Raw genomic sequence first — 21,886 nt, forward strand, 5'->3', positions numbered from 1 at the left:
TAGGCAGAGCAACCATTCACTGAACAATTGGACTTGTCCATTATGAGGAGGGAGGTTCGCTGCTACATAATGAGGAAGCAAGACATATTTTAAAGCTTGGGGGATCCACTGCAGCATTTTTTTATTCAACCATACCCTGGATTAACTTCAAATGGTTGATTACAACAAGCACAGCCTGTTAAGGGCCTAACAATCAAGACTGGATGTCAAGCCACCTAGCCTAAGAGAACCGATCATCAAGAATGAGGGGTATTTGGAATAATGATAGGAGAAGATGATGGACCAGTTATGGCTTTAGCAACTGCAAGCCTGTTCTACTAATCCGTGCTTTCAATTTTTTACTCAGAAATTATGATCAATCATGACCTATAAGTGTTCACAACAGGATGGAATGAGTTCATACAGATCTGAGCGGTGCAGGTGATGGACCATAGCAGATGCTGCCAGTGTTCTGCTGAAATCCAGCCCAGCCTCTTTCACTGTTTCAGTGCATAGTTCCCTCAACTCCTGGGCAGTTTTGTGTCTGAAGTGCTGAAACTGTGATTCTCTTTGGAGAAATGCCCTTGGCTTCTTAGATAGTTTTACCTGCATGTGATGAGAGTCAAAGTGCCTGGAAGTTACCCTCTCTCAAGGAGACCTTGAGCTAGTGAATGGCTGCTATGGGAAGATGAAGTCCTGTTTTCATGCCTCAAGTGGGAACAACTTTCAGTTTGTTTTATACAGCAGGGTCCCCTTGCAGGATCAGGGGGAATTTTCTTGGCTTCCTTCTCTTCCCCGTCCTGCTTCCCCCATTCCTGATAGCTTTTCCTAAGCTTCTAGGGCTTCTCCATAGTAAAATATTGCAAAAAAAAAAAATCTCATTTTAGGATCTGTTTCTGGGCAATCTGACCTAAGACAGATTCTTATTACACACTGGCATGGAAAATTTAAGTAGGATATCTGAGTCTGGAATTCACAGCAGAAATCTGGGCTAGGAATATCTATTTGGGAGTTGTTGGCTTGTTGATTCTATATAGTCATGAGGCTAGATGAGATCACCTAAGGAATGAGTGTATATAAAGGAAAAGCCCCAGGATATAAGGTTTCAGGTTTTCTTAATCTTCCACCACTATTTTTACCAGTTCAACTAAATTTATACTCATTTACTTTAGTTTGGTCTCAAGACAGACCCTGACTCAGGCTCTATGACAGTTCTCAAATTAGTCTACCTCATTTCTAGTTGTTTCCTAATTATACATCCCATTTTATCTATTAAACTTACCCTCTAAAGGTATGTAGTCTGAGGGCATGACTGATTTATAGGTCCCCTGTAAAACCAAACCAAGATGGATCTCTCAATAAGTCAGACCATTAAACACCTGTTCAGAGATGCAAAATGTTTGGCTCAAGTTCAGCTGAAAGAATTCCCAATACATTTTCCATTTAGGGAACACTTTCACCTTGACCTTGCTGGAAAATATGTTGGAATATTGGAAAGGCAAATCTGGCAAAATAAAGATTTACACAAGTAAAATCAAAGTATGTATTTCATCAAAAGAAAAGATCTATTTAAAATGCTATGATTTATATAATGCCTTGTACACAGTATATCCATAAAAATATTTGTTGAATAAATTGTATTGACTCTGCCATGCATCTTCATTTACTGCAGAATAAACTAGGGTACATGAACAGGAGAAGAGGAAGCTTTAGGAATATTATTTTATACACTATATACCATCTTTACCTAACATTCCCTATGATATTTCTAGGTAAGGACCAACAGAACAATTTTGACGAACCTTTCTCAAGTAAATGAAGTCTGGGGAATATAACAGGAAGTGATGGAAACTAACTGAAATATTTTGTTTAGGTGGTGGCTTTTGAGTTTCTTTTCATAAGTAGATTAGATTTTGTGAGCTGCTTCCCACATAGACCAAAAAGCCTAAAAGTGTTTCATTTAAAAGAAAATTCTAGATGTTGATTTGAATTGAAAGTACAAGGCTTTCTTTCCTTTTGACAGCTTGCTTTTGAAAGATTTTTCTTGTGAAATACATAATATGTTGTTGCTGGTTGAATATAATGATTCCTCACCCTAGGAGAAATAAAAGAAAGGCCAAATTTCACTAATTTTACATCTTGAGGAAACTATTTGGGAGCCATATGTGTGTTAAAAAGCAGCAACCAGCATTAATATCAAAAGCAGCTTTTCAAAAAACAAACAAAAAAAGTAAGTGTGGATAAATGAATGCTGTTACGTTCACACTGAAGATACTTTGACAATCTCACATACATTGTTTTAAAACTATATAGCTTCTCTGTAGCTTTTGGATCAACTTTTACATATCTAACGCATACACATCCTATTAGAATAAGAAAAAAAAAAAGAGATTCGCAGGTCTGTCTTATATGTCCTAAAACAAACTAGAAATATAAACTAAAAAAAATTCTGAAACGGCCAGAAAACTGAAAATATAATTTGCAAGGTATAACTGCAATTAAATAATATAGGATAAAAAGATTCAGAGATAAAGACCACAAGAAAATTTTAATGTTCATTAACAATTCAACATTTGTTATTTATCCCACGCTTGGATATTTCATATTCACAACTGTGAGATCATGTTTATACAATCCTGAATAGCAAAAATCATAATGTTCAGTTTGATACATATTTACTAAAAAAAGCCTCAAGGATCTTGATGGGTTCCAAATCCATCCCTATGTTATCAAGACAGCTGACACTTGTATGTTGTGACTAAAGAGAGTGTATCCTATTATTCAACGTTTCATCTCAAAGACCCCTAAAATGATTTATGTATCTTTCTCTTCATAATCCATGTTTTCCAGCTTCCATGTCTTGTACTTATGTCCCTTTAAACAAACTTTCTTGGCAGTTGATCAAGTCACACCCATTCTTCAAGGCCCTGTTTATATACCATTCTTCTAAGAAACCATCTCTGATGCATCCTCACCAAGGGGAAGTGATCATTCTCTCAACTCCCATAGACTTCTGTCTGCACTCTTTTGGCTAATGCAGAAGGGAACGGTTCCCATGACCACACCCAGTTTCAGTGATTTTCTAGGAAGCTTACAGGAGTGAGCTTATGGTCATAATCACAACTATGATTTATTACAGTGAAAGGATACAAAGCAAAATCAGGAAAAGGAAAAGGCACATGGGATGAAGTCCAGAGGAAATCAGGAGCAAACTCACAAATTTACTCCCAGTGGAGTCATACAGGATGTACTTAAATCCTGCAGCACTAAGTTGTGACAATAGATGGGAAGTACTATCTAGCATGGGAATTCGTTACAAACTCAGTGCCCAAGGCTTCACTGGGGCTTATCATATGGGTAACCCATTGCCTAGCATGTACCCAAATTCCAGACTTCCATAAGGAAGGCAAGTATTTTAGAAAAACCATATATTTTTTTCATAGTTCAGGCACAGTGAACCATTCTTATAATTTAGGGTGGTATGCCATGCCTAAAATCTAAGTTCCCAGATGCCAGCCAAGGGCCAACCTTGCCAGCAGGCCTTTCTAAGAGAAGAGTCTCAGACCTGCTCTGTTATCTTTTTTGCACAGGGAGTTATTAGTTCTACTTAATTAATTTATATAGATACGTAGATCTCATATGAGATCTACATATCTATGCAGGAGTATATATATACATATATACATATGGGATCTCATACAAGCTCATTGAATATATCAGTAAGCTCACTGAGTATATGGAAGTCCTCATTTCCAGTACAGAATATAATTACTGATGGGAAACATACCACAAATACTGATGATTAGAAAGTTCTGCTGGTTTAGTAGAAAACTGCAAGAGACAGGTAGGAAAGCAGACTCAGTAGTATGGAGGGAAGTTCTGATATCCCACTGGGGATGTAATCCTCTGTAATACCTGGGATTTTCCTGTATCGAAGAATTGGGGATGACATAAACTTGATAAAAATTAAGAAAGATGCCCATTTTGGGTAATACTGCTACTGACCTAAGATAATTTATTATTGTTAAATATACATATTTATTCTTATTCCACTCAGAACACAATGCATATATTGTAACTCCTGTCTCAAATTCATTTGCTTACAAAAAGGTTTACAGAGTACTTATTTGGTGCTGTCACTGAGATATAAATAATTAAAAGTCCCATAATAAGTGCTTGCACAGGGCCAGGCACTGTTCTAAGCACCACTCCAAGAGGTAGATGCTATTCTATATCCTCCTTTTATAGATAAAGTTATTAAGGAAGTTAAATAACCCTCCTAAGCAGTTTCTTTGGAATCCATGCTCTTAATTACTCTATTAAACTGATTCATACTCCTGAGAAGCTCCTAGTCTTTTTCTTTTTAATTTATTTTTGACATAAAAATTATTTTGACAAAATCAGAGAAAAAGCATCTTGGTTCTGCTTTACTTTTTTTTCTCCACAACTTTAAAAGTTAAAGGACTCAAATATTGCTAGATTTTGCCATTTTACACTTGGTAGGTTACATGGTCCTAATGAAAAGTTTTTTACTTAATAATTCATGAAAAAGTAGTGAGGACTCAACAATGTATTTAGCATTTGTGACTGTCATTCTGAGAATGAATAAAAGGAAAGTCATATTGGCTTAAAAAAGTAAACATGCACACAGCAATCTTTTTTTCTCTATGGGTGTCTGATAGTTGAGTTTTTGCTATTGTACAATTAGACTATTTAAGAAGAGAGCTTTTCATTTCCCTCTGAATTAATGCATTTTTGTCATTAATTGTCTCCCACACAGGGATGCAATTAATACATACCAAAGCCTGGAAGAACTCACAGAAGGAAAACTACACTCCTGACTTTTTTATTTCTCAAAGAAGAAGTTAAAGGTTAAAAGTTATAAACAATCTGCATTATGTCAAACTCAAACAGCAGCTTGGAAATGCAATATAATTGTACCCCTGGATCATCAAACAGTATTTGGCGTGACAAAGGAGTTGTCAGTATGTTTACAAGCGTCTAGGTCAACATTAACATTCAAATTCAGAAAGATGACAGTGTTCTGCAGTTGTAGGCAAGGCTCTTCACAACGTGACTAAGATGACACGTCTGAAAGGTATTGTTTTAATTTACTACTTATGGAAACCTCCAAGTGACTAATACCAGCACCCTCATGTTACAGAGGAGGCAACTCTATCTCAGGGAGGTTAAGTGACTGTCTCATGGTCACATAAGAAGTGACAGCCCAGCAACGGACACTCAGATTCTCTTTCTCCAGAATTAGTACTAGACCACATTGCCTCTCGAATATTCACAAAGGCACTCAGATTTGAATGTAATTATAAATGTTCAGTCCCATGTGCTGAGATGTGATTCTCCATGGGTCTCTTGTATCTCTGCACGTCTTGTAAGCAGAATAGTTGCCTGCTTTAGTTCTGGACTATCTTTTTAAGGATGCTTGTATAAGGCATAACATTGTAACATAGAGATATTGCTTCACAGAGCAATGGACAGGCATACTTACCATCTATTGAAAATAGGAGAGTTTCCTAAGTGTAGGGTTGCACTCCTTTAACCAATCCAGTGTGTTTGGAGGAGTCACCTGACCATCTTGGCATTGTCTCCTAAGACCTGGCCTCAGGAAACCAGCTAAAGAAAATGCTGATACTCTGGCTACTGCTATTTTTCAATGAGTAATGAAGTTCTTTGTTTCTCAAAACAAAACAAAACAAAACAGTTCCTTAAACTGGAAGTGGATCTGTGTTCTACAGTGCCTGTAGCTGAAAACTATTGGCGGGGTTCTCTTGAAGTAAAATAATGTAAAATTACAAAATATACAAAATTAAGCTCAGGGCTGTGGAGGGTGCTGGCAAGTGAGTGGCCCTGTAGAACAAGTTCTATTCACAGGAAATCCATCGTTGTCTCAATTACATTTTTGGAAGTCGTAATTTTCTGATTTGATAAATGGCTCGAAAAGACTTCTCACTCCCCAAAGACAAAGTCTGTACATTGCATTGTGTCTCATTTTAGAGACTAGCCCTTGATTTTTGTTTTCTAGACAAAATAAAAATCTAGAGTATCTCTGCCATGCCATAATCTTTTTGACACTCTGGTGTTTTGCTTAGATTTATACAGTCTAGGGAGTATTTTGTTTTTTTCATCCTTTGACTCCATAAAACAAATATGACTAAACTAATGTCTTAAGTTATTTCTAAAACTTGTCCTGGTTAATACAAACATAGTTGAGCCCAAACCTGTGGAAAAACTGGAAATTGTACCATGAATGTTGATACAGTTCCAAGTTAAGTATGTGACAGCTCCATGATGCTTGAAATGAGAGGAAAAAACGCCCATATTTTGCATGACATTCTGAAAGTAACAAATTATCTTTTGCATATGGCACTGAAATGGAAAATAACAGCTCATTTTATTGTGTGAAATTGTGTCCTCTTATCACAACAAAAGCTCAAAATAGTTAAAATCATTAACAAGTCATATTTGTGTACTGCTCACAGATAACAGTTATAGGTTAGACATTATAAAATATTTACTTGAACTCATAAAATATGAAAATCAATAAACAATTAAATAAATATAGTTTACCTACTTTTGAAATATTACTTGATCGACTTGCCGATCGCCCGGGGGATTTGTCATTCTGAAAAATAAAATTAGAGACATCGATTAAAAATATAGCAATGGTCTTTACTGCGGAGGAAAGAAAGCAGAGCACAGATCAATGTCTAAATGCTAGCATATTGTTCTGACTGATACACAAATTGCTTACACAGAATGGCTTTTGTCTTACCAAATTTTATTTCTCTAGTACATATCATTGTCCTTTCAAAAATGTTTCAATTAACATCAGCGTATATATATATATATATATATAGATATATATATATATGTCTAAGAGTATTTATTACCAAGAAATGCTTGTTTCTCTAGAAAAATATATGCAGTTCCTTTAAAATAAATTAGAAAATGGATATGTAGTCCATTATTTCCTCTTCCACTTTTGCTACCAGGAAATTCTGAGTAAATTCTGTTTCTAGTGTCAGTAACTATTGCATACCAGGTACATGGTGCACACATCTAACTCCCGCTCTTTTAAAATAATTTGCTAATTTGCTTTAAAAATATAAACATTTAGAAGATACTTTTAGTACTGAATGGAGCACTGGGTGTACACGCAAACAATGAATCATGGAACACTCCACAAAAACTAATGATGTAATGTATGGTGATTAACATAACATAATAAAATAAAAAAAGATACTTTTAAATTTAAAACACTCAATTGTTCAAATTTAAATCATTTAAAAATTATTTTAAAGTTTAAAACTTCAAAATAAGTTAAAATTATACCCTTAGTGTTTTTCTCTTAAAGGATTTCAAACTTAGTAGAAAAGAAGCATGAAAAAAGCTTTTGAATAGATAATTTTTCTTTAAAAAGCCTTACAATTTTAAGGTAGAAAGAGACCTTAAAAGTGGAGCCCCCTTTTTGGGAGCCCCGAGGCCTTCTTTTCCCAAAAATGGTGGCACTCCTGCCCAAGCCGGGGCCACCCCGAGGCCTTCTGTCTCGTCCAGGATGGTTGTTCTTTCTCCTCTGCCAATTATCTGCCAGTGGATAATTGACTGACAAATCAAAGTGTATGGGTATCATGCATTTTACATGTACCAAGAGATCACAGTACACCTTTCCTTCTGTAGAGAAAATGTTGGAAGAACCTGTTCTAGAAACCAAAAGTTTGTAAAGAATCTGAATTAACACTTTAGGATTCTTTTTAAAAAAAATTTCTGAGCAACTGGACTCAGTGCCAAAGTGGACCTTGGGTGGACACCCTCAGTGCATCTTGACATAGGTCATTTTTGAGAATTAAGCCGTTCTAACAATCTGTGGGTCTGGAAACTGCCCCACAATGACTGCCCCTGACCATCTCAGAAACACAGCCATGACAGGAGATGGCAAATGTTACTGTGGAGAAAACAGGAACTGCATTTACTTCAGACTGTCACTGTGTCATGCCCAGGCTGCAGATATTCCAGCTGAATAGGATTTTTTTCCTTTGACAAGCAACATCCCTCTCATCCAACCACTGATGTCACTGCAGAGCGTGTTATTACAGACCAAGATGAGTCACAACGATACGATTAGTTACACCTCATAACAGGCCCGTGATCCAGCTGGAGATGAATGTATATGCTGCCAGCAGACATTTTTCTTTGATTAGTTTCCTCTGGTGATGGAGAGAGGTACTTTTCTCCTGACATCTCAACTCCTCTTCTTATAGAGACTAGAAAGCAAAACCAATCCATCTTCCCTTCTGAGTGAAATTCGGGATTTTGACACACTATTGTGTGAACAGAGGTAAATAAGTCACATAATATAATAGACTGGGGGGGGGGATTTTGTTGTAGTGGTTGTTTTGTTATGTTTTCTATATTTACATAGTATTTGAAAACACAGTTAAGGAGCTAGAATTGAAAGGTGTTTCAGCAAGAACCCAGGAGTACTATAGAAATTTAATATGGCACCAGATTACTTAATTTTTCAAACCAAATAGGACTTTTGTGTTGTTTTGAGATAAAAACAAGGAGGATCAGGTTCCCTCCACAATTGTCAATCAGTTTGGCATAAAGTTATAGGAAGCAGATAATTCCCATACTCTTCACCAGCAATGCCCAAGCTAATGGGGAGGAAGCATTTTCTTGATTATTTAGTACTTCAAGAGATCTTTTAACCCAAAATCCATTGGTTCTATTTTCTCCTACTAAAAGACTAGGCACTGCAAGAAATAAAGGAGCTTAGGCGAGGGTTACATTTTTTGCCCTGGCTAAGATCCCTATTGTTTCTTTTTCTTTCTTTTTTTTTTTTAATTATTTTTTTCAGTTTTAAAGATTTTATTTATTTTATTTTTTTATTATGTTCAATTAGCCAACATATGATACATCATTAATTTTTGATGTAGTGTTCAACGATTCATCAGTTCAATATAACACCCATGCTCATCACCACACATGCCCTCCTTAATACCCATCACCCCCTTACTTCCACTCCCTTCTGCAACCTTCAGTTTGTTTCCCGGAGTCCAGAGTCTCTCATGGTTTATCTCCCTCTCTGATTTCTTCCCATTCAGTTTTCCCTCCCTTCCCCTGTGGTCCTCTGCACTATTCCCTATTGTTTCTATTCCACTTAACATATGGGACAGAGGGTGCACACCCCTGCTGTGTCAGAGAGGGAGAGCCTGACTTGCAGCTTGCCCTGTGGTAATGCACTGGCTCTGGCAAGAACGTATTGTTTGACAATCCAGGGCATTCCTCACTGTAACGTGTTTCCTCATGGTAAGAGTGAGTAGGATATCTTGGACAATAAGGAGGAGATAATATCTTGGGGATTGTTGTAAGAATCAAATGAGCTATACATGAACGCATTTTACAGTTTGCAAGGTTATAATATTTCCATTACTGTTCACAGGTAGAAGAAACACCCAAAAAGCTCCCTCAAAAATCATGATAATCATCACATGTTACTAGACTCATAATTTAAATGTAAACATCCTAGTTTCTCTGCCCTGCAATTCTGCCTCTATTGTGGATTAGATTCTGGCATGTAAAATTTAAAAAAGAAAAATCAAACTCTTCTCTACCCAAGGGGATTAAGGAAGTTTGGTCTGCCCTGCTTTTGAAGCAAAGCAGCAAAAGCACTTTTGCTCTTGGAAAACTTCCAAAGCAATCTGTCTAATTTACTACGAATTAAGTAGTGGCTTGTCCCATTACTATTGCAATGACATATTCTTCTTTGTAGATTAGACAAATATGGTTGTCATACCTCGTTACCATCAGCTTGAATTCTTTACCTTACATTAAATAGAAGCTGTCTTAGAATCTAATATAAGTTACTGGTACCCAAACTGTAGTGACCTTTTAGGTCACTGAAAGTTGGAACCAACAAGAGTTTCAGACAGGTCTGCATGAGAAGTATGGGATCAACAAGCAGTAATGTTGAGTAGCTATCTTAGCAGATTGATTTTAGCAGATCAGTCACAGTATGCAGAGGGACAGACTTCTAATTTTATAAGTGCTTTTTAATATTTTCAAGAGGTTTTCAATTTTTGTTTGATATAAATATATCTGATACTGTTAGTTTTGTTTTGAGATTATTATTCATATAATAATAATTGTTTTTAGAATTTGATCTTACAAAACATGGTTGGATTTTTATTACCAGAAAAGAAAAGTGATTACCAAATGAAAAAATCATTACGAAATTGTTTTAACATATTTTTAATGTTATACTCTAAGGAAAATGACATAGTTCCTTTAAAAGGCAATCCTCTGTGTTAAAGAATATACAATATGGCTGGACTTGTTTGTATCTACATATGACTACTCTGTATATTATACCATTGATCAGAAGAGGGCAGTAAGGAGACTTGAAGGAGGTTTTTTATGGAACTGAAGGAAAATAACTATTCCTGAGTGAAGAAACCAGAATAAGATCCACACATTTCACTGATATAATGCTATTCTCTAGTTATTTTCCATGGTCCCCCTTACCTCCAGCCCCTACCCCTGTCCAGGCTAAAAGTCAAGACTATCTGAAAGAAGAAAAAGAAATGAGGCAATTTTGAAGGTCCTCTGAAGAATTCTAAGTAGAAAATGGAACTATTTTTGCTAAGGTAATTAAAACGTGTAATTGAAGAAAAGTCTTTGAAAGCAATGTGGCTTATAAACAAAACACAGTGAAGCTGAATACTGCAATACACCCTTGATTAATAGATATATAAAAAAACTCATGTCCACTAAATGAAAAATGCTGTTTTTTAATGTCTATGAAACATTTAAAATAATTTGCCCTCACATAATACCTTAACAAAAAACTTCAATAGAGATTTTATAGGGCACCTCTTTTGATATTGAGACAATAAATTTAGAAATAAAAAGTTGAAATGTGACTAATAAATCTTAATCACCACTAATTAACACATTTTTAGATAATGCATGGTTCAATGAAATGAAAACTCTCTGAAAAATTGTAGCCAGAAACTCTTGAAAATGTTCTATTAAGACCTGTAGGGAACACAGCAAAAGCTATAGCCAGAAAAAATGTATAATTGTAAATGCTTTCATTATTAAGGAAAACAGTAGTGAAACCCAATAAAAGAATGTAGTAAAAAGAAAATAATAAAATATAAAAGCTAAAACTCACTAAAGAGATATAGATAAGAAGAATAAAGAAATATTTTCTTATAACAGGTCCTTGAAGATAATTACAAAATAGATGAGTTTCTAGTAAGACTTATTAAGGAAAAGAAAAAGCAGAAATAGATAAGATGAGAAAGGATAAATAACCAAAGACACAGAAAAAATTAGAAAAATTGTAACAGAATGCTACATATAACACTATTGCAACAAATCTGAAAACCTAGGAAAAAAACGAATCATATTCTAGCAAAGTAAAAGTTGTCAGAATTTATTTAAGAAGAGGAAAACTTGAATAAATATAGTAATTGACAAAGAAGAGATTAGATAAGTAAATAGAAGTCTATATGCCCTAAAAAGAATAAGGGCATGATGATTTCACAAGTGAGTTTTACCTTACTTTTAAAGAACATATAATTCAATTTTTTTACATTATTCTTGACCATAGAAACATAAAGTTCCCTAATTCATGTTATTAATCTTGCAGAAACTTCAAATGTGTTAAGACAGTACCCAAAAAGAAAGAAAGAGGGAAAAGAAAATTATGCTTTAGTCATATTTGGGACCACAGATGCAAAAATTCTTTTAAAATATTAGCATATGACACACTAGCAGTGTATCTAAAATGCACAGGAGGGGCGCCTGGGTGGCTCAGATGGTTAAGCTTCTGCCTTCGGCTCCGGCCATGATCCCAAGGTCCAGGGATCGCGCCCCTCTCCTGGCTCGTCAGGGAGCCTGCTTCTCCCTCTCCCTCTGCCTCCCCCCTGTTCATGCTCACTCTCTCTCTCTGTATCTCTATGTCTCAAATGAATAAATAAAATCTTAAAAAAAATGCACAGGGAATAGAATAAATGGGATTTATTCCAGATATTTTTTTAATCAGAAAATCTGGCAACATTTCATTAGATTACTACATTGAAAGAAACAAACATTATGATCTTATATGCTGAAAAGATGATTTGACAAACCTTTGCAGTCTTACTGCTATGTAAGCTCTAAGTAAAATAAGAATTGGAGGAAATCTCTTAAAGGGATAAAGATAACAAGTAAAATCAATATCCAATTTTTTTCTAAATGGTAAAATACAAGAACTATGTTAAAGAAGTTCTGTTATGGATGCTTGCTCTTGCTATTATTATTCAACTATGTTAGAGTTTATAACAAACATAATAACAACAAAAAAATTTTTGGTAGTTAAATATATTGAAAAGAAGGAAAAAAAAATCTTCTCTGACTGATATTAATAGAAATTCCAAGTGTACCTACTTAAAAAAAAAAAACTATACTACAATTAATGAGACTTTTTAAAAAAAATTTTAGTTAACATATAGTGCAATATTGGTTTCTGGAGTAGAAATCAGTGATTACATACAATACCCAGTGCTCATCACAAGTGCCCTCTTTAGTACAATGGCTAGATACAGGGTAATTATACCATGGCAGAGTCTATTAAATTTCCTAAAATGCATCATCCCTTCTTCTGTATGAACAGAATGGTAACTGGGTATACGTCTTTCCAGTCACACTGTATCTCCCAGCGTTCCTTTCAATTACAGGTTGCCTATAACTAAATTCCCTCCCGTGAGATGTAAACAGAGCTCACAAATGTTAGTTTCCTGCCTGTCCCATAAATCTAAAATTTCTTCCATGCTCTTTTTCTATTGCTCAGTGCAAAGATTGTGACTCTCAGAGCAAGCCAGGAAACCGCATATTAAAGATAGTAGAGCTGAGTTCTCCTGAGTCCTTGAATGACCACATGGTGAAGGGCCCTCTTCCGATTTGGAACAAATACTCTAAACTGTCATGAAAGAGAAATAAACTTCTATTTCTTCAGAGCCGTCATGTTTTTCTGGATTTATTTATTGTGACAGTTTGGTCTATCTTAATGGAAATACTGCAAGATCAATAGCTTTTTTCCTTCTAGCAATAAATGCCTAGAAATGTGATAATAAAAACAAAGACCATAAAATACTTAAGAATAAATTTAACAAAGAAATCATAAAATATTATTAAAAATATAAATTATAGATTCTTATTGAGAAGATCATGATCTGAACAAAAGAAAGGACCATTTTTATCAAAAGTGAGGGGGTGGAAAACAATTTACCATGCTAATGGACACCAAAAGAAAGCTGGGGTGGCAATCCTTATATCAGACAAATTAGATTTTAAGCCAAAGACTATAATAAGGGATGAGGAAGGACACTATATCCTACTTAAAGGGTCTATCCAACAAGAAGATCTAACAATTGTAAATATCTATGCCCCTAACATGGGAGCAGACAATTATATAAGCCAATTAATAACAAAAGCAAAGAAACACATCGACAACAATATAATAATAGTAGGGGACTTTAACACCCCCCCTCACTGAAATGGACAGATCATCTAAGCAAAAGATCAGCAAGGAAATAAAGACTTTAAATGACACACTGGATCAAATGGACTTCACAGACATATTCAGAACATTCCATCTCAAAGCAACAGAACAAACATTCTTCTCTAGTGCCCATGGAACATTCTCCAGAAGAGATCACATTCTAGGTCACAAATCAGGTCTCAACTGGTACCAAAAGATTGGGATCATTCCCCGCATATTTTCAGACCACAATGCTTTGAAACTAGAACTCAATCACAAGTGGAAAGTCAGAAAGAACTCAAATAAATGGAGGCTAAAGAGCATCTTACTAAAGAATGAATAGGTCAACCAGGAAATTAAAGAAGAATTTTAAAAAATCATGGAAACAAATTAAAATGAAAATGCAACTGTTCAAAATCTTTGGGATATAGCAAAGGCAGTCCTAAGAGGAACGTATAATGCAATACAAGCCTTTCTCAAGACACAAGAAATGTCTCAAATACACAACCTAAGCCTACACCTAAAGAAGCTGGAGAAAGAACAGCAAATAAAGCCTAAACCCAGCAGGAAAAGAGAAATACAAAGATCAGAGCAGGAATCAATGAAATAGAAACCAAAAGCACAGTAGAACAGATCAACGAAACTAGGAGCTGGTTCTTTGAAAGAATTAACAAGATTGATAAACCCCTGGCCAGACTTATCAAAAAGAAATGAGAAAGGACCCAAACAAATAAAATCATGAATGAAAGAGGAGAGATCACAACCCACACCAAAGAAATACAAACAATTATAAGAACATATTATGAGCAACTATATGCCAGCAAATTAGATAACCTGGAAGAAATGGATGTATTCCTAGAGATGTATCAACTACAAAATCTGAACCAGGAAGAAATAGAAAACCTGAACAGACCTATAACCACTAAGGAAATTGAAGCAGTTATCAAAAATCTCCCAACAAACAAAAGCCCAGGGCCAGATGGCTTCCCAGGGGAATTCTACCAAAAATTTAAAGAAGAATTAATACCTATCCTTCTGAAACTGTTCCAAAAAATAGAAATGGCAGGAAAACTTCCAAACTCGTTTTATGAGGCCACCATTACCTTGATCCCAAAACTAGACAAAGACCCCATCAAAAAGAATCACAGACCAATATCCTTGATGAACATGGATGCCAAAATTCTCACAAAAACACTAGCCAATAGGATCCAACAGTACACTAAAAGGATTATTCACCACCACCAAGTGGGATTTATCCCTGGGATGCAAGGTTGGTTCAACATGCACAAATCAATCAATGTGATACAATACATTAATAAAAGAAAGAACAAGAACCATATGATCCTCTCAGTAGATGCAGAAAAAGCATTTGACAAAGTACAGCATCCTTTCTTGATCAAAACTCTTCAGAGTATAGGGATATCATAAAATATCATAAAAGCCACCTATGAAAAACCTACAGCGAATATCATTCTCAATGGGGAAAAACTGAGAGCTTTCCCCCTAAGGTCAGGAACACGGCAGGGATATCCACTCTCACCACTGCTATTCAACATAGTACTAGAAGTCCTAGCCACAGCAATCAGACAACAAAAAGAAATAAAAGGCATCCAAATTGGCAAAGAAAAAGTCAAACTCTCATGCTTTGCAGATGATATGATACTTTATGTGGAAAACCCAAAAGACTCCACCCCAAACCTGCTAGAACTCATATAGGACTTCAGTAAAGTGGCAGGATATAAAATCAATGCACAGAAATCAGTGGCATTCCTATACACCAACAACAAGACAGAAAAGAAATTAAGGAGTTGATTCCATTTATAATTGCACCCAAACCATAAGATACCTAGGAATAAATCTAACCAAAGAGGCAAAGAATCTGTACTCAGAAAACTATAAAATACTCATGAAAGAAATTGAGGAAGACACAAGAAATGGAACAAGTTCCATGCTTATGGATTGGAAGAACAAATATTGTGAAGATGTCAATGCTCTTTAGAGCAATCTACACATTCAATGCTATCCCTATGAAAATACCATCCACTTTTTTCAAAGAAATGGAACAAATAATCCTAAAATTTGTATGGAACCAAAAAAGACCCCGAATAGCAAGAGGAATGTTGAAAAAGAAAAGCAAAGCTGGGGGCATCACAATTCCAGACTTCAAGCTTATTACAAAGCTGTGATCATCAAGACAGTATGGTACTGGCACCAAAACAGACACATAGATCAATGCAACAGAATAGAGAGCCCAGAAATGGACCCTCTATGGTCAACTAATCTTCGACAGAGCAGGAAAGAATGTCCAGTGGAAAAAAGACAGTCTCTTCAACAAATGGTGTTGGCAAAATTGGACAGCCACATGCCAAAGAATGAAACTGGACCATTTCCTTACACCACACACAAAAATAAACTCAAAATGGATGAAAGACCTAAATATGAGACAGGAGTCCATCCAAACCCTAGAGGAGAACACAGGCAGCAACCTCTTCGACCTCAGCCACAGCAACTTCTTCCTAGAAACATTGCCAAAGACAAGGGAAGCAAGGGCAAAAACTGGGACTTCATCAAGATAAAAAGCTTTTGCACAGCAAACAGTCAAAAAAACCAAAGACAACTGACAGAATGGGAGAAGATATTTGCAAATGACATATCAGATAAAGGGCTAGTATCCAAAATCTAGAAAAAACTCATCAAACTCAACACCCAAAGAACAAATAATCCAATCAAGAAATGGGTAGAAGACATGAACAGACATTTTTCCAAAGAAGACATCCAAATGGCCAACAGACACATGAAAAAGTGCTCAACATCGCTTGGCATCAGGGAAATCCAAATCAAAACCTCAATGAGATACCAGCTCACACCAGTCAGAATGGCTAAAATTAACAAGTCAGGAAACGACAGATGTTGGCAAGGATGTGGAGAAAGGGGAACCCTCCTACACTGTTGGTGGGAATGCAAGTTGGTGCAGCCACACTGGAAAACAGTATGGATGTTCCTCAAAAAGTTGAAAATAGAGCTACCCTACGACCCAGCAATTGCACTACTGGGTATTTACCCCAAAGATACAAATGTAGTGATCCGAAGGGGTACATGCACCCCGATGTTTATAGCAGCAATGTCCTCAATAGCCAAACTATGGAAAAAGCCAAGATGTCCATCAACAAATGAATGGATAAAGAAGATGTGGTATATATATACATTGGGATATTTTGCAGCCATCAGAAAAAATGAAATCTTGCCATTTGCAACGACGTGGATGGAACTAGAGGGTACTATGCTAAGTGAAATAAGTCAATCAGAGAAAGACATGTATCATATGATCTCACTGATCTGAGGAATTCTTAATCTCAGGAAATAAACTAAGGGTTGCTCAGTGGGGGGTGGGAGGGATGGGGTGGCTGGGTGATAGACATTGGGGAAGGTATGTGCTATGGTGAGCACTGTGAATTGAGTAAGACTGTTAAATTACAGAGCTGTACCTCTGAAATAAATAATGCATTATATATTTAAAAAAAAGAAGAAGATAGTAGGAAGGGAAAAATGAAGGGGAGACGAACCATGAGAGACTATGGACTCTGAGAAACAAACTGAGGGTTCTAGAGGGGAGGTGGGTGGGGGGATGGGTTAGCCTGGTGATGGGTATTAAAGAGGGCATGTTCTGCATGGAGCACTCAGTGTTATACGCAAACAATGAATCATGGAACACTACATCAAAAAGTAATGATGTAATGTATGGTGATTAACATAACATAATAAGGTAAAATTTAAAAAAAAGTACCACTTTTGACGGGAAGATAATTTATTTCTTCCTTTGTGAAGCAGAAAAGAGATAGATAAAATTATCTTAAGGAACATAATATAGAAAAAGAAATGCCCTGAGAATAGCCAAGAAAATAATTAAAAAAAGATCTCCTTATGCCAGGCATTACCCATATAAAAAATCACTGTGATTAAGTGATATGGCATTGGCATAAGAATTGACCAAAATTTCAGTGAAATCCAGAATTGAAAATCCAGAAACAGATAAAATAATTTCACATATAATAAAATTAGCATTTCAAGTTAATATTGAAAGGAAAGTTGACATAATAAATGTTTCTGACAACTGACTATCTACATGGAAGAAAAAATCAAGCCCATGCTAAATGGCATATACAATCATAGACTCCAGATGGAAAAAAGTCTTGAATATCAAAAATTAAAAAAAAATTTGAAATAAGCCTAAATTAAAAATTTAATGTTCGGGTGGGGGAAGTCTATATAACTAATAAGAGAACAACCAGAAGCTGTAAGTCATATTTGATTATATTTAATTATGTCTGGAAGAAATACAAAAATTAAAGTGAATAAACAAACAATAAAGTTATAAGAAAGCACAACAGAGAAGACTGATAAAGTTCAATCTGTGTAATATGCAAAGAGGTTTTTGTCTAGTCACAAAAAAGGCAACAGACGAAATCCAATAGAAAAAAAATTGAGTAATAAGGATAGAAATTCACAAAAAAAGGGACTGCAGATTGTTAATAAACATATAAGAGGCTTAAAATCACAAACTGTCAGAAAAATGCTAATTAAAGTAAAAACAAGGCATTGCTTTACACCCATCCTGCTGGAAAGATTGAAAAGAGTGCTAGCCCTCTGTTGCTGGTGGGCATAAGAAGAAAGAAGGCTCTCAAAAATTGCCAGTAGAAGTGTGAATTTTTGCACTGTCATTTGAAAAAACATCTGGCAACATCTGTTAAAGTTAAAAATACTACTTTTTTGCAGTAATCTCCCTCCTGGGAATCTATCCCAGAGATATAAAAGTACTGGTTCATAAGAATATGTGAATAAGGACACTTGACACAGATCTGTTCTTAATTGAAAAAAAAAATCTTGGCAGTAAAGACGTGCCAGTTGTGAAGCTGGTGTTCTCAAAACTTTAAGCCCACTGTCCTAAATTGTACTCTGATGATGGGGCTCTGCAACCCACATTTGTGTTTCATCACCCAACTCCCCCTGAAGCTCTGCTAAGAGGGGGCACCACAAGGCAAACTGGAAGGCTGGAAAAGGAAAATGGGATCTGCTTCATCCCACTTGCTTTCTGTTGGCTTCCTCTCTGCTCCTTGTGTGAATATCATTCTAGAAATGCTTCTTCACCCTAGTCCCTGCAGGTTCCTCCAACAGCAGTAGCTGAGTACAGCAGGCAGTTTTTCTAACAACCTCAGAAACAGACTCCACACTTTGTAGATACCAGCACCAGCCAGCTGGCTCTGTCCTCACAAGTATGAGTTTCCATTCCATGGGTCTCTTTTTTCAAGCTTTAAATAATTCCAATTTCTTTTCTTTGTTCACCCAGACAAGGCCACAAATCTTTACAAAAGTCTGATTTCTCTATGTTAAAACAAAAGTTTGATTTCTCTCTCCTGACTAGATGCTGACTAATGGAGTAAACAATGCTCTCCAATAGAGAAATGATGACATAGGTTATAGTAGAGCCCCACTTTGGAATATTATGCAATTATGAAATAGAATGAATCAGCTCTCTGCCATTTGGCCAAAGGAATTTCCACATGATAAGATGGAGTGAGAAAAGTAAAATGAAAAGTGGTATAATAGGGTTATTTGAAAAACACAGAAGGACAGAACTTCTATAAATATCAATGTGTGCACATATTCACGTGTAGACATGTATTTGTGTATGACTCTACGCACACAGACCAAGTCATGGAAGGAACTCATGAGTGTGTTAACATGACTTTCTTGGGGGGAGAGTGGGAGGGCAGAAGGAGAGTCCAGTGAAAAAGGAGAAAGAAGATAAGGGGGGGAAAGAGTCCTTAAAAAGAAAAAGAGCATGTTGGATACCTGTTTATGTAAAATTATAGATGGATGTGATGTGCACACAGAAATTATAATGCAAATGTGAAGTTATATCTTTATGTATTGGTAGGTGATAATATCCATGATATATTATTAAGGTGAGAAGAGTTAAAGAATAATGTGTTGAGGGCAATTTCATTTCTTTAAAATCAAATATACAGAACCTCTAGATATATTTATGTACTTACATATATATTTTTGACTGAGCAAAACTATACTCATCCAATATTGGCTATTACCACACCATCTATTCACAGTGCTTACCCTCAGTCCCTCAGCATGGCAGGACTGCAGGGAGCAGAGAAGCATATGGAAATATTCTAGCTTTTTCTACACAACTTTCGGTGGTATAGTTTTGCTTGTTTTTCATATTTTTTAAATAAAATATCAAATTAAGAAAATCAAAGAAACAAAATGGCAAAGTTAGTCTTACTCATCAAAGATTATATATCATAAGGGGATAAAGGTGTGTGTGGGGGATCAAAAGAGCTGCAAGAAACATATGGTGTTTATATTCCCCAAGACAGTATAGTATATGGAACATAAAGGCACCAAATTAATTATTGAGTCAAGTAGGATTGGTGGGAAAAAACAGGATCTGTGGCTATGACATTTGGATTAGAGCTTCATTACTAACCATGAGACCATAAGAAAATCATCTACCTTTTCTGGCCTTGGCTTGCTGAATTTGCAAAATGGGCATAAGAACACAGGGACGGTTACTTTTCCAAAAATAGTAGTAAAAGCAAATACGATACACTTTGAAAAAGCATGTTCCAAATGTAGTGTAAGGCACGCTATAAGTCCAACTAGGATAGTAGGATTATGAAGCCTGGGCTTGCTGGAGTTAAAGGAAGACTATGAAAGGGACATTTATTTGTCAGTGGTCACATTTGTTATTAAATTTTGCACTATATAAAAGTTACTGAAAATACTCTTAATTTTCTTAAAAACAAACATATTCCCAAATGCCAAATATAAGGGAAAAACTTACTAATCTTGCTAATCATGATACTGAATAAAAGCCTTTTATCTATTCGGATAACCCAAACAATTGTATTGGCTAGTAAATAAAGAATATAAAAATCATGTGATGGAAATCTCTCTTCCCTCCCTAAAAATGTCGTGCAAAAACACCCTCTTAATGTGCACACTTCTAAAAGAAAGACTCTCTACTGATGTCTGACATGCCATTCTGAACAAGTCAGCAATTGTAATTCCTAGCATGAGAACAAAAGGACAAGTTTTTTAAAAAAAGTTTTTACACTCCAGGACTGAAAATGTTTCAAATGGAGTCTTGTTTGGATGGACAGAAAAATAATATAGTAAAAATAATATAGTAAAGTAATCATTGGCTAAATTGCCAAGGCACCAAGGAAAAGGCCCTGAGGGTCTAATTTACACATATTCACAGTTATGAAAAGATAGAAGGGGCCCTGGATGGCTGCTAAAATGTAGAAGGTGATGTTTCCAGTTCAGTGGCTTGTTTGAAAAGGGATTCTTGTCTGTTTGTTTGTTTGTTTTCACAGTATACAGAGTAAGGTCAGCATAACCTTTTAGTGTACAACATTTGAACCTTTCTAAGAGTGAAATATAAGCAGTTTTATTTGTTTCCACAATTCTGTTCTATAGGACTATGTTCATATTAAAAGCAGGGAACTCACCACACCTCTAGTATGCTAAGAATGTACACCTAATTGACAAAACGTCTTGTATTTTTTACTGGTGCATGTATAAAATTCTTTTTGGTCATATGCTTTCTATCACAATACTCTTAATTAATACTCAAGAAAATCTGGATTTTGTATTGAAGATGGTGGAGGAGTGGGGGACTCCATTTCAACCAGTCCCCTGAATTTAGCTAGATATCGAACAAGCCACTCTGAGCACCCACGAAATCAGCCTGAGATATAAGGCTATGGGGGCAGAGGATCATCAGTCGAGAGGTACAAAAGACGGAGTTGGGATTGCTTGGACAGACGTGGGAGTATAAACAGAAGGGGGAAGGGACCACCAGAAGCTAGCCTTTGGAAAGTAATACCCCTGTACAAAAGCGTCCTGTGCCTAGGGACCAGTGATAGCTTGGAGAGCAGTGGCCGAGGGATGGGAAGGGACTGATAACAGTGCTCAAAGAGAACACAGGGGCTGAAGGGGCAAATACTGGGACCAGGAGGCTGCAGAGCCTCCAGCTGCTGCCTGTGCCCGCAACCCCGCTGGAGAGGACCCGAGGTGGACTGGGGCAGCCACAGCTGCTGCCCTTGCCCGAGAGGACCCAACGTGGACCTGAGCCCATGGAAATGGGGCTGGAGGATGCCAAAGTTCTCAACAAAATCCCAGCTAATAGGATTCAACAGCACATTAGAAGGATCATCCACCACGACCAAGTGAGATTTATCCCCGGGATGCAAGGGTGGTTCAACATTCACAAATCAATCAATGCGATAGACACATTAATAAGAGGAGAGAGAAGAACCATATGGTCCTCTCAATTGATGA

The 21,886-nt window shown here is 36.2% G+C and overlaps 1 protein-coding gene and 1 long non-coding RNA gene across 7 annotated transcripts in view; one reads left to right on the forward strand and one right to left on the reverse strand.

Moving 5' to 3' along the window:
* The window catches only part of MARCHF1 (membrane associated ring-CH-type finger 1), an 858,143-nt gene that overhangs the window by 150,381 nt on the left and 685,876 nt on the right, over positions 1–21,886 (reverse strand). For all 6 annotated transcript variants that reach the window (XM_073892451.1, XM_073892452.1, XM_073892454.1 and 3 more), the window contains one exon: positions 6,569–6,619. In XM_073892451.1, coding sequence (XP_073748552.1) covers positions 6,569–6,619 — 51 coding nt within the window. The remainder of the gene's footprint in view (positions 1–6,568; positions 6,620–21,886) is intronic.
* Positions 1–21,886, forward strand: part of LOC141372666 (uncharacterized) — a 190,286-nt gene that overhangs the window by 121,786 nt on the left and 46,614 nt on the right. The window lies entirely within an intron of this gene.

This window comes from Callorhinus ursinus, unplaced genomic scaffold, assembly GCF_003265705.2.
Source record: "Callorhinus ursinus isolate GAN/ISIS: 27379988/994484 unplaced genomic scaffold, GSC_fseal_2.0 scaffold4, whole genome shotgun sequence".
Lineage (NCBI taxonomy): Eukaryota > Metazoa > Chordata > Mammalia > Carnivora > Otariidae > Callorhinus > Callorhinus ursinus.